Source organism: Dermacentor andersoni, chromosome 3 (genome assembly GCF_023375885.2).
Source record: "Dermacentor andersoni chromosome 3, qqDerAnde1_hic_scaffold, whole genome shotgun sequence".
Classification (NCBI taxonomy): domain Eukaryota; kingdom Metazoa; phylum Arthropoda; class Arachnida; order Ixodida; family Ixodidae; genus Dermacentor; species Dermacentor andersoni.
The window spans coordinates 96,229,861-96,241,969 of record NC_092816.1 but is presented as its reverse complement, the minus strand read 5'-3'; the positions used below and the strand labels follow the sequence as shown (position 1 = coordinate 96,241,969).

The 12,109-nt window shown below is 44.5% G+C and overlaps 1 protein-coding gene across 1 annotated transcript in view; it reads right to left on the bottom strand.

Moving 5' to 3' along the window:
- The window catches only part of IntS2 (integrator complex subunit 2), a 59,359-nt gene that overhangs the window by 26,785 nt on the left and 20,465 nt on the right, over window positions 1-12,109 (bottom strand). The window contains exon 12 of the mRNA XM_050188821.3: window positions 372-496. Within this exon, the coding sequence (XP_050044778.1) occupies window positions 372-496 (125 nt within the window). The remainder of the gene's footprint in view (window positions 1-371; window positions 497-12,109) is intronic.

Genomic DNA, 12,109 nt, shown 5'->3' with positions numbered 1-12,109 from the left:
ACAATATTTGACATCAGGAATATCTTTCAAGTGGCTGGAGACATGTTTTCCAAATATGCTAAACATGAAATATTTGATGTTCTCATATCTGATGTTACTGCAGAGAGTACTCACATCAAGTCCATATTCTGTAAGCTTAGCAAAACTCACTTAAGAACTGGAAATTCTTTACTATTCCGTAACTGTACGCATTACATGACTCTGAAGATGCAAGAAATGTGTTGAAACTAAATTTTCGATAGACAGCATTATTTGGCACCTGAAGAGGGTTATTCCTTTATATTCCCACGCTTAAATAAAGGCTATTTCACCTATCAAATGCCACAAAAAAAATACTCGTGGGCTTCACTTCTTCGGGGAATCAAACACACCTTGCGACCCGAGGACACAATCGCCTTCATGTTGTTGAGCCGGGTGTCCTCGTACAGCAGTAGGTAGTAAAGCAGCAGCAGCTGAGGTACCGTCATGTCACCATTGGCATTTTGGGAGCTCGAACCTGCAATGGAAGTCACAAGGAATAAATAACATTGGCTTGGGCAGGCACATCAAGTTAAAGAAAGACTAAAAGGCAACCATAAATCAGTTTTGTCTGGTGAACTATCATTGCAACACCCCATCCCCATTTTTTCTGGCAGAAAAGGGTTGGTAATTAGCAGAGAAAATGAAAGGCAAAGTTTCTCATATTGAATCTCATGCCCATGCGGCGGTGCCTGTACGCCATTGCAATACCTTGAGAGAGAAGAATAAGGGAAGCTGAGGAGCTCCTATTTTTGTTAGTTACGATTACATGAAGCCAACAGAAAACGAAGCCAGAGAAAGCATTGGGGAAATTAAATTTGAGACTTTGTTTAAATGTAATATTAATAAGCAGAAGGGAAATGAAAGCAGATGAAAGGACAACTTGCAGCTGATGGAAGTAAAACCCCCGGCATCTTTTGCTTTACGCGAGCAATGTTTTGCCACTAAGCTACAGCAGTGGCCATCCTCTCGATGCAAAGGGGCACGCACGCTTGTGAAACCAAGTTGCGAGGTGCGTTCACTGCCGAACGCCAATCACTATCACAGTTCTTTGTGATGCACGTGATGCCCATCTATAGTACTGCTGCAGATGTGACAGTTAACAGCTCTGTTCTCTATGGAATTAAGCAGTGAAACAGCAAACGCTACCTAAATATCCTTGCTGTAAGAAATGTGCACCTTGAAGCGTATCATTTCTTCAATAAATCGAGGAGCTTTCTTGTAGCATTTGGCTATTCACATAAATTGACAATCATTGTTAATGACTTCAGCACATATATATATTTTTTTCAATGTTGTCTGTTTGGGCTGCTTTTTAAGTTGAATTGAATCCTAGGGTTTTACGTGCCAAAACCACGATTTGATTATGAGGCACGCTGCAGTATGGGACTCCACATTAATTTTGACCACCAGGAGATTTTTGACGTGCCCCCAATGCACGGGACACGGGCATTTTTGCATTTCGCCCCAAATAAATGCGGCTGCCACAGCCGGGATTTCTTTCCACGACATCGTGCTTAGCAGCACCATGCCATAGCCGCTAAGCCATCAAAGTGGGTCACTTTTTGAGTAGAAAAGTTCTTGAAAGTCACTGGGTTGGGTCTTTCGTTCCATTAGAATGCAATGTATTCCTTGTTTCAGGGTGTCTACCAAGTTGACATTTCCAAATTCCCTGAGTTTTCCAGGTTTTCCCTGAGCACCTTCACAAAATTCCCTGAATGAGCCAGAATTTAGTTTTATGTCTAGACGGGCTGACACAATGTTGCCCGATGCTGTCACTCTCTAGTAAGCATGTTGGAAAAAGATGATTTAATCCACTTTGAATAGTAAGGAGTAATACATATATATACATTTAGTGTGATCAAGGAACCCCTACGGGTCCCGAAACGTCTCTGTGTTATTTTCACCTTGACTTGGTCAGTGACCGCAATTTCTTCATCAATATCTATTGCATTCAAAAAGAAAATAGAAAGAAGGTTATAGTAAAACGCACAGCGGAAAAAATGGTAAAACCCATTCCGAATTGAGTAGAACATTTTCAAATACGGATGAAAAGGAGATGCCTACAGAAGTAAATATTTTCAAATATGAGCTATTTCTACCAACTGATAGCAAGCTCATCGGTATGGAGCCTGAACTTTGTCACAACTAAGATTGTCTCTCAGCAGCTGAGAAGTCAACCTCAGCTGTCCTGACATACTCTAAGCCCGTACACAATATCTCAGTGTTGGGTTTCACTGCTTTAAAGAGTTTATTTTGGTTTGGATGAGGTACACCTGCATCTCGGCATCAGCCAACACTGTTTTCTTGAGCTCACGCTCCTTCAAAGAGGCGGCGGCCCGCTTCCCTTCTTGTTAATTCCTCAGTGCGTCGGTATTGTCTGTTCTCATCCTCATTCCGCCATGCGTTTGCCCCATGGATCATTTGAAGCATCCTCTTGGTCAGTTGTACAGTCAACGTCCGATTTTTCTGACTCCCCAGGGGCTGCGAAAACATCCGAAAAATCGGGCAGCCCGAAAAAAATGAATGCATGTCTTAAACTGCCCTTAACTTTTTTGTTACCATGCCTATTAAAACCGATCAGCGGTGATCTATACTTTAGATCGCCGATATCGACATGTTGCAGCCGTTTCATATCCACTTAATTAAGGCCATCCAGTAGTTAGTACAGGCACTGAACTGTCAGAATCAGTTAAAATTTTTGCGTTCCGGTGATGTTGTGATTTTCGATGGACCTTTTTGTGAACAAATGCGCGTGTCTTGTAGCGAAAAGATGTGTGGCCGTCACGTTTTGCCACGCTTGAGAAAAAATCATGCCATTCAAGATTACACTGCACTAGCATCAAAATTCTGTAATCAAATGACTCCCAGTAAGTCAAGAATTAAATTATATCGCCGGTTTTGCCGTCCGACAGTGCTGAGCGGTGATAATTAACCAAAAATGACGCCAGCTGTTCCCTAGTCAGCTTTGGTTTGGAGTTCGAGTCATTTTATTGCAACAAAGTGTATTTCTGAAGGTCCGCCACATGTCGAGCATGTGGACTTGGCATTTTCAACCAGTTTCAGAGATTATCGGTTTCGCTTCTCTTGTAAAATCCAGGCAAGGGGCGCTGCCGGTGTCACTGTGTAGCTATTGAAAGTGGCTCCCATGGCATCGTCCCACGCAGCTGCGTCACGAGAAAAGCGCCGTGCTCGAAACTATGCTGCACTCGCACTTCAATTTAGTAATGAGCATTCGATTTATGATTTCGAAGATGATAGCAAACAGATGAGAGCTCTGATGGTGACGATGTTTTGAGTCGGCATGGGACATCCGCAACTGTCCACTGGCGAGTTTCCGTTACGGCCTTGAGCGGTCTCCTTCCTTGTGCGCACTTATCTGCCGATCTTCTTGCACAACCTGAGAGCTCTCTTAATTATCTTCAGGGTGCATACTTCGCTTGGTTATGATGTCCTGCCATCGGCAGCAAAGAAACTTCCATTCACGCCAAGAAGGCCACCTGTAGCACATCTCGGCCCAGCACTGTGGATCAGCGCAAGGCAGTTTGCAACGGCGTGGGATTTCTTTCTGCTCTTCTTCTCTGCGGTAGTGATAAAGACAATCTGCAAAATTGCAAACAGATATGCTTGGATGCATAACCTTGTAGTCGCCCAGCTACGCTGAGAGCGATTGGTCCTGGAAGAGGTCAGGTGCATGACTCTAGACGAACTGGTGAAGTACGTTCCCTGGACTTCTCATCGGACCATCCTCAGAAGATGCTGAAAAAACGGAACTGCAGAATGTGTTTGTTACGAGGACCACAAAGATGAACAAATACCAGACATATTTTGGAAAAAGTGCGGAATGCATCTATGCTTCACAACATCCAGGAACTGCTTCACCGCATGGCTTGAGGGATGTACTGGTCTTAGTTTCTATTTTGTATCCGAAGAACGGCGGTGTACTGAGCATTCATTCTTTTCAGACACTATTCCTGGGTTATTTAACTTTGAAATGTGTATTCTGAATTTCCTTTGATATTAATCTTTTAGCAGATATCGTTTCTTATTGTTTTTTATCAACTGGCCGCCAAAATGGTGCATTCTAGAATTTTGTTCTACCTAAAAAAATTTTTTTTTTGGCAACATACGTTTTTGGAAAGAGAATTTCATTATGCAAAACATGCTATGCTGCAATGTGTGCTGGAATATTATTTGTAGTGGTAAATGTTTTTTTTTACCGGGACCTATAAAAAGTTAACATATTCTCACGGTAACGAAAGAGTTAAGGGCTCAAATTGGCACAGACACGTCTGAAAAAGCTCTCAAGGGTTGCGAGTACACTTATTAGGCATATCGGTGCTCGTATTGTGGCAGGAGACAGGGGTGCACGCGTGTACATTTAAGGAATACATACTGTGTCTCGTGACAATTGCCCCGTCCCACGGCTGTTATGCTAGCACCGCGTAACAGTTCTGTATTGAGGCGAAGCTAACTGTCAAAGACTAGCATTACGCAACGTTCTGTGCTTTGCGAGCTTCGAAGCCAATCGCGAGGATTACAAAGGCGGAGTGGGTGCCATTGCTGACAGCGGCGAATTCTTTCAATGAAAAACATGGCACCGCACGGCAAGAAGCTAGCGAACGTAGAAGCAGCTAGGCCTAACGTTGCGCGGTGGCGGCTGCGGCTGCCAGCGGATCTGCGTGCAAGAGCACCGGTTCGAGGCGGCGAGATAATCGAAATGAGGGCGGTGGTGGCTTTGATTAATGCCATTTCAGACCTGCAGTCAGGGCAATATACATTGACTCTATGGAGCACGTGGTGGTGCCGCAAAGCCGTGCGAATTATCGGGCACATACGAAAAATCGAGCGTCTGGAAAATAACTCGTTAACTACTCTGGCAATACCTTGTGCCAACGACACGCGTCAACGACGGTTCATTGCGATTCGTCTGTTACTGGAGCCAGCATTAACACGACTTTCGTTCCCTTTCAATAAAATTACAGCTAATTTTCCCTGATATAAACACAAATTCCCTGAGCTTTCCCTGAGTATTTCCAGACTATTCAAATTACCTGAGAATTCCCGGTTTTCCCGGTAGGTACTCACCCTGTGTTTATTAGGCATCTATTAGCCTCAAGACGACATCAATATCTAAGACACCACTAAGATATAGTGGTGGAATTGAAACATGCAGTTGTCACCTGTATTTCGTTCTTTATTTCTTGACTTACTAAGCCTCGGCTCGTAGTAAGAGCAACATTGTGGTGTTCATTAACTCAAAGTTGCCAATCGAGCGCAACTCTATATTTCTCGTTACTGTCCTTTTAAGATATATTGGCAAACTGAACTATTGGAATTTCAAATACACTATGTCAGCCATACTCCAAGTTTGGTAGACCGGAATTCTGGCTTTCTGGCAAAATTACGGGCATTGGTCACGTCCGAAAAATAATTGGTTGATTTCTCTTTCAAGGGAATCGGTCATAACATAAAAGCGAAACGTGCATTCTAAGAACCAGTGGCAGCTTTGCTGCACATTCGCAAATACAAGTCTACAAGCATGCACAGTCTTTTATTACGTTACAAATTATTAAGATGCCTAACGGAAACATACGGACTGCGCCACCATGGAGCCAAATTTAATGGCCATTACCTTTATGCGCACCAGCTAACATAACCCTCAGAGTTACTCTGGCCAGTCATTTGGTTTTGCTTTAAAGGAGCCCTGAACCACTTTTTATCGAAGTGGAGAAAGGCATTTGAAGTGAAAGTAGGCCATTTCAGAAATACTTTACCACAAAGAGTACTTCAATGCATTCAGCAAAAGTGGAGTTATTGGCAATCAAACACGGCCTATATGCCTTGCACTGCGAAGGCTATATGGCACAGTGGGGCATGCCCATAGCACTCCGCCTTCTATATGTCACCGTGGCATGCAGTTAAAATTTCATTTTGGATGTTAACATAGGTGCCACGACTTTCGCCTTTGGTGCCTGCAATGCGCTAAACATAAGCCGAATGCAGTTGTCCTCAGCGAGCCGCAGTGCGCTTAGCCAGTGGACTCGTGGCGGCACCCCATGGCGGCCGCAGTATCTACGCCCTGTAGCCGACCGCAGCATGATGTCAGCTATCGGCCAATTGCAGCCGTATAAGAGAATGAGGAAATAAAGTGTCCGATGACAAAATAAAGCGTCCAGAAGGGTGTGAGGACAGGGCCTTGTGTTCAAAAGAGAGCGTTTGAGAGAATGGTGACTTTGCAATCCGCTTGCAAGTTTTACACACCTTGTACGACAGCAAAACTTGACCGAGATATTCACGGTAGCGTATGCTACACACGGACTATGTTATTTCACCAAGCCCGAGGGGTCGTTCAGGACCCCTTGCCCATTTGGCCGTGTACTTTTCATATGCTCACTATGTATGATCAACAATAATGAAACATTTCATTTGCAGCATACCCTTTAATTACAGTCAAAACTCACGATAACGAAATCTTGTGGCTATGAAATTCTCACAGCAACGAAATATTTTTGTATCCCGGCGAACGCCCATAGGATTCAATGCATTTCGTACCTCTCGGCAACGAAATGTTGCTATACTACAATCCCGCATCAACGAAATTTGTCGGAATGCAACCCCGCATATCACCTACTCGCGCAAGGCTAGCAGGCTCCAAAATGTGCTCAATTGCTATTGCTTTGCACTAATAGCATAATATATCACCACATTACACTTGCGTGGGTGCCACCATTCTTGTTTACAAAAACAACCAAGTGCCAGAAGTGATCATGCCGGAAACAAGTCATCACCGCCATCTTGTTCATTGATGCCAGTTTGAAGCGACACACATGTTGATACCGATATGTGATGACAGTTTTTGCACACCTAGTGCGGTGCGTAGTGAGAAAAATGCACCAAAAACAAGCAAATCCACGTCCCACCGACATGGAATTGTTTATGGCGCTCGAGATGGCGGTCACAGCGTGGAGTGGCACGTGTCGAGCTGTGATTGAGTGATTGTCTGGGAGTATGCATTCCTTGCTTCAAGAACACTGGTTTCGGTGCCACCTCACAGGCATCAAGTGAAGATTCGGCGCCGGACATAAATTTGCGCTAAGGGGCCGTAATTTCGATAGACTTCCTTCGGGTATACAAGATATGATCATTTTTGCGCTCTGCACCGGAAGCGTCTGTGTTTACAGGTGACAGCGTGTGCTGGATAAATGCTTCTGCATGCGTGGAGGGCTGTTGCTCTGTGTCCAGTGCCGAGTTCTGCAAAATCTCGCAAAAGCGATCACATCTCGGAAAGCAATTGACCAGGAACACTGCTCCAGCGCAGTGCTGCCTCTGCTGATCAATGCATGCGGCGCACTTTGTACTGTCGACAATGCAGTCCTATATCCTCTAGCAAGCTTGCCAAAGTAGGCTAATGAAATTTCGACAGTAAATTTATGTTTTGCAATGCATTACCTATCTGTGCTGTCTCATTTCGCAACAACAAAATTCTCGCGAAAGCGAATTTTTTAGCGTTCCCCGACAATCTCGTTATTGCGAGGTTCAACTGTATGTTGTTTCCAATGACAGTGCAGGCAGCCATCACACAAAAGGCCACAGTAACAATTATTTGCCAGGTGTCACACCTTCAGCGGGAGTGCCAGGAAATTTGCAAGATGATGATTGTGTGACATACGCACATGGAACCGTTTCTCACTGAAGCTCAGCAGAGAACACTTTGTGTTATGATTGAGCACCATACTGTGCGACGTCTGCAATTTTGTGTGCCATTATGTATTAATTCTAGGGTAAGGTGGCAGTTGCATAAGTCTGAATAAACACACAGGTCCGAAAAACCAGGTGTCTGAAAAATCGGTCAACTGACATTTTTGCAATTGGAATACACATTTTTTAGCCATATTCAAGCAAGAAGTTTACTTCACTAGAGCCAATATCGTGTTTGATCTAGCATTTTGTGTCATTAGAGCAGGAAAATACTACAGTGAAATAAAGCATGACCAATCAAATCTTATAATTGCTTTGCTATATACATACTCATTATAACATTCCACTGTATTAGCAAATGTCTGGTGAATCCATGAGATACTAAACAATGCTTCTTAATCTGTTTAGTTGGCCAGAGATTTAAGCCTAGCAAAATTGGTCAGAGGCTGCAGCATCAGATCTACAGATTGACGAAAATTGCAAGCAGCGTCTTATAATTCTTTTTTTTTTTCACAATCTATTTGGGGTGCCTGTCACAAGACGGTCGACATAAGTATTATTTTGTCTTCTTTTACATAAAATTAAATGAATTTTTTTTTAGTGTTGTGTAAATGATGTGTTGTCCGGTCGTGAAGGCATAAAATTCTTTTGTGCACCCTTTGGTGACGAACAAATGTGATTGTCAGATCAGCGTCATCTTCGCATCATATGGCATGCAAACATGTGACACGTGTCATAAGCCAACATTCCATCAGAGGCACCGTTCAAGGCTTCTTTCTTAGTAGTTATCAGGAGACATAAACCATTTCCTTATTGCTTTTAGAAATTATTATCTATACGACCTGAAATTATTATCACTTGAATGTCCTCGCTCTTCATTATCATTTCTTGATGTATGCTGGCATCACCGATCGAACATTCCACTCATGATGTAGTGTATTGGCACAGTGGCCAAATCATTCAAATGACAACGTGGTAGAAGTGCGCGAATACCAGAAATTTCAAATACGAATTGAATTGTTCTCTCTATTCGATTTCTAATCAATCTGAGAGTTAACTATAAGAACTTGTCAAATATTCATTTCGTTCTAATACTAAGGGGAAAAAAGCATTTTTGAAGTGTACAGAAGGAAGGACTGATGCAAGTGGAAAGTCTTTCAAATGGTTCTGCTGCAATAGACCAACAAGTTCGCGAGTGAACACTTAAAGGAAATCATTTATGCACAGTTTTCAGTTGTTAGATGCATGTCTCGCCTTGACAGCCTACGAATGTTCTTTCTGGATTTAGGCAAATCCACCGTATTTGCACAAATCCACCACGCACCTTTTCTCCGAAAAATACGAGTCCAAAAATTGCCTGTGCATTACGATCGGATACGAAAACAAAACTGCATTCGCGGCATTAGCAACAGCCTCCCGTCAGAGCTGTCAGAAGCAGCATCATTGCAACATCACGAAGTGTCGGCAGAGCTCGTTTTATTGAAGGTTGTCATGGGTTCATTTTGTGTGCTCGACTACAGTCACTTTCCGAGATAACATACCTTGTGCGAGATTTTGTGAGACTGGGCACCGGATGCGTCGGCTTATACGGCCACCAGCATTTCTGACGCTGTGCCAAGCTCATTATATGCGCAGAGTGCCACGAGTGCTCTTGGCCCTATATTTCAGAAAGGCTAATGAAGAGTCACGTAAAATCTTGTGAAAGTGATAATAGAGTTGAACCACTAATAACAATGTTCAAGTGCCACGAAAATTCCATTGTTATAACCAGGTTGCATAAAAAAATCGAAATATAGGGGTGTGACAGAGCTGATGTGAGAAAACTATAAAGGTGGGGAAGCCAGTGCCCCTCCCCAGCACCTTCCTCCATCCAGCTGCTGATTGTGTTCATTCGTTTAACTGCTTCCTGGGCGCTCCGATCGCGTGCAACAAGCCGCGGCTGTTGGCATTAAAGAATGGCACTACTATAACAACTGCAAAGAGGGGTAACGGGCGACAAGCAATATGCGAGCACCGCCGAGGCATTGCTTTGGTGGCCCCTTTAAAAAATGGGAGACGGTTGCCACAGCAGCCGGTCAGCTTGAGAAATCCAGAAGAAACGCTGAGGCGAGCTTGCCACAAGCATCTCGCCGTGTGCTTCTCACTGGCTTGCACGAGAAAACCCTATGCCCTTCAGCCTTGCATGATATATGTGAAACTTGCCGACATCCTTCTCCAAGGCATTCAGGGGCTCCACACAGTGCAGCGGAAGGTTTCTCGCGAAAATGAAGTCCCGGAGGGACTGTATCATCTGCCGGGCTTCCCTTGAGGACAACGTTGAGGCAGCCTGCCCTACCGCGTCATTGCTGGCGGTGCCGCCGTCGCTATCTGATGCAAGCATATTCTCGACGATCACCTCATCGGTTAGAAGCACTTAGTTTCCAAATCTATAGCCGTGCGCTTTCTTTTCACCGGCAACGTCGTGCATTGCTGATGATCAGCGGGTGCATCAGCCATCTTCCGTTTCGGCGACGAGTCAAACCAACTGTTGGGGTCAAACGAGGCTGAGAAACTGCGTGGCCAGTAGCGATTTCTACGCAACCAACAAAGACAAACGCGAGTGATTACGCCGTTTGCAGAACGGCGCCATGACTGCGCTGAATGAGCAGCCAGCGAGCAATCTGCGAGCAGCGCAGTTGGCGCGATTCATTCGTGTTTCGGAGCGTGGGGTGGCTTAGAGCTATGAGCGCAGCCCATGCATGTTCAGAGGGGTAGAAGGGCGACGGGAGAGAGGCGCACAGAGATGGCTGGAAAATTAGCGCACGGCGGCTGTTGAAGCAGCAGCCCGTCATGCAGCGGCTCGAATTGCTCATTTTCTTTTTTTCTTTTCAAGGATTTCGCATTTCATTGCCTTTTGACTCGGACACCCAGCAGCCTGACATCATCGTTATAACCGATAATGTCGCATCGGGGCATTGTAGTAAGTGGGTTATTTCACCATGGAAAACATACAAAAGTTGATGGTGCAGCAGCTTCTCATTGTTATAACCGATATATTGTTAAAACCAGTATCTTTATAAGTGGGTTCAAATGTAGTACTTCTAAAAGTGATCGCTCGGGAATACTCTCTTGTGTGTTGGTATTTGTGGCCAATGAAATGCAAGTGGTGACGATACACCACCTTCATTACAACAGCCCAATTAAAAAGAAAAGAAGATTCCCTTCTGTGAAGGTAAATTCTGCACGTCTCCTTCTTTTATTTTTTTTGATCGCCAACGTGGGGACAAGCTATATTTTTCTTTTATACCGTACTTACTCGCATAATGATCACACTTTATTGTAAAGAAAAATTGACGCAAATTCAGGGGCGCAATCATTATGCGGATTAAATTTCCCACGAAAAGAAAACTTTTTTTTTTCCATCCCGCGTTTGCTGCGGGATGACAACGGGTCAACAAATAGGCAGCTGGCGCTGTAACAGTGTGGGACAACAAAACAAAAATGGCGGCCGGCGGAGCAAGCCGAACGTGCCGAACGCGATTTTTTTTCTTCTCCTGAGTACATTAAGCGTATCAGTAATGAATAATATGGTTACTATCGGCAAGTTTGTGGCAATAACGTAGCCATGACCACTTTGACGGGACAGAAACAGAGATGGGTGCACTTAGCTGCCAGTGACAAACCCATGGCGAGCATGCTGCGGAAACTGCGGCATTTGTCTTCGCTACTACCTTAATACGGCACGCTTCTGCTATGGGTGGGCAAATATCTTAGCTGCGCTACAAGTGTCGTCGCGTGTTACAAGCGACTTCTAAAGTACAATAAAAGCGCATTGATTCGAATTCCGCGGGGATGCTATGAAAATTCGAATTATACAAAATTAGAACTAATGAAAGTCAGAGAAAAAAATCGCTCGGTTAAGGCGCGTATATAGTCTGACGTGGCGTGAGCACGCGCGCACACGCTACGTCACGTTGGCATGAACGTCGTCTATACTTCGAAGCACTGGCACAGCCAACGTAACCGGACGCGACCAGCGTGGTCCAACGCGCCCGACGCTGAGATGGCTCTTGCTCCATCGGCGCGTTCGTCGCGCTGACTGGGGCGGAGAAAAAAAAAGAAAGATGTCGCAGACTTGCGCGAAAAGCGAAGCATCGATTGCAATAGAAAATTAGTAGATAGCTATACGAAGTAAGGATAATAGATTTATCGGCCATATAAACTTGTAAGCATTCGCTCACTAAATAAATGAACAAGCACTGTGTCACACGCGCACAGGTAAGCATGAACACATCTCGCTCGATGACCGAGGAAACTCGCTGAAAAACGCTGGAGTGAGGACACGCAGTAGTAGCAGCGAGCGAATTGACGTTCGTACAGCTCTTGCGAACGAAACGTAGAAAGCACATCG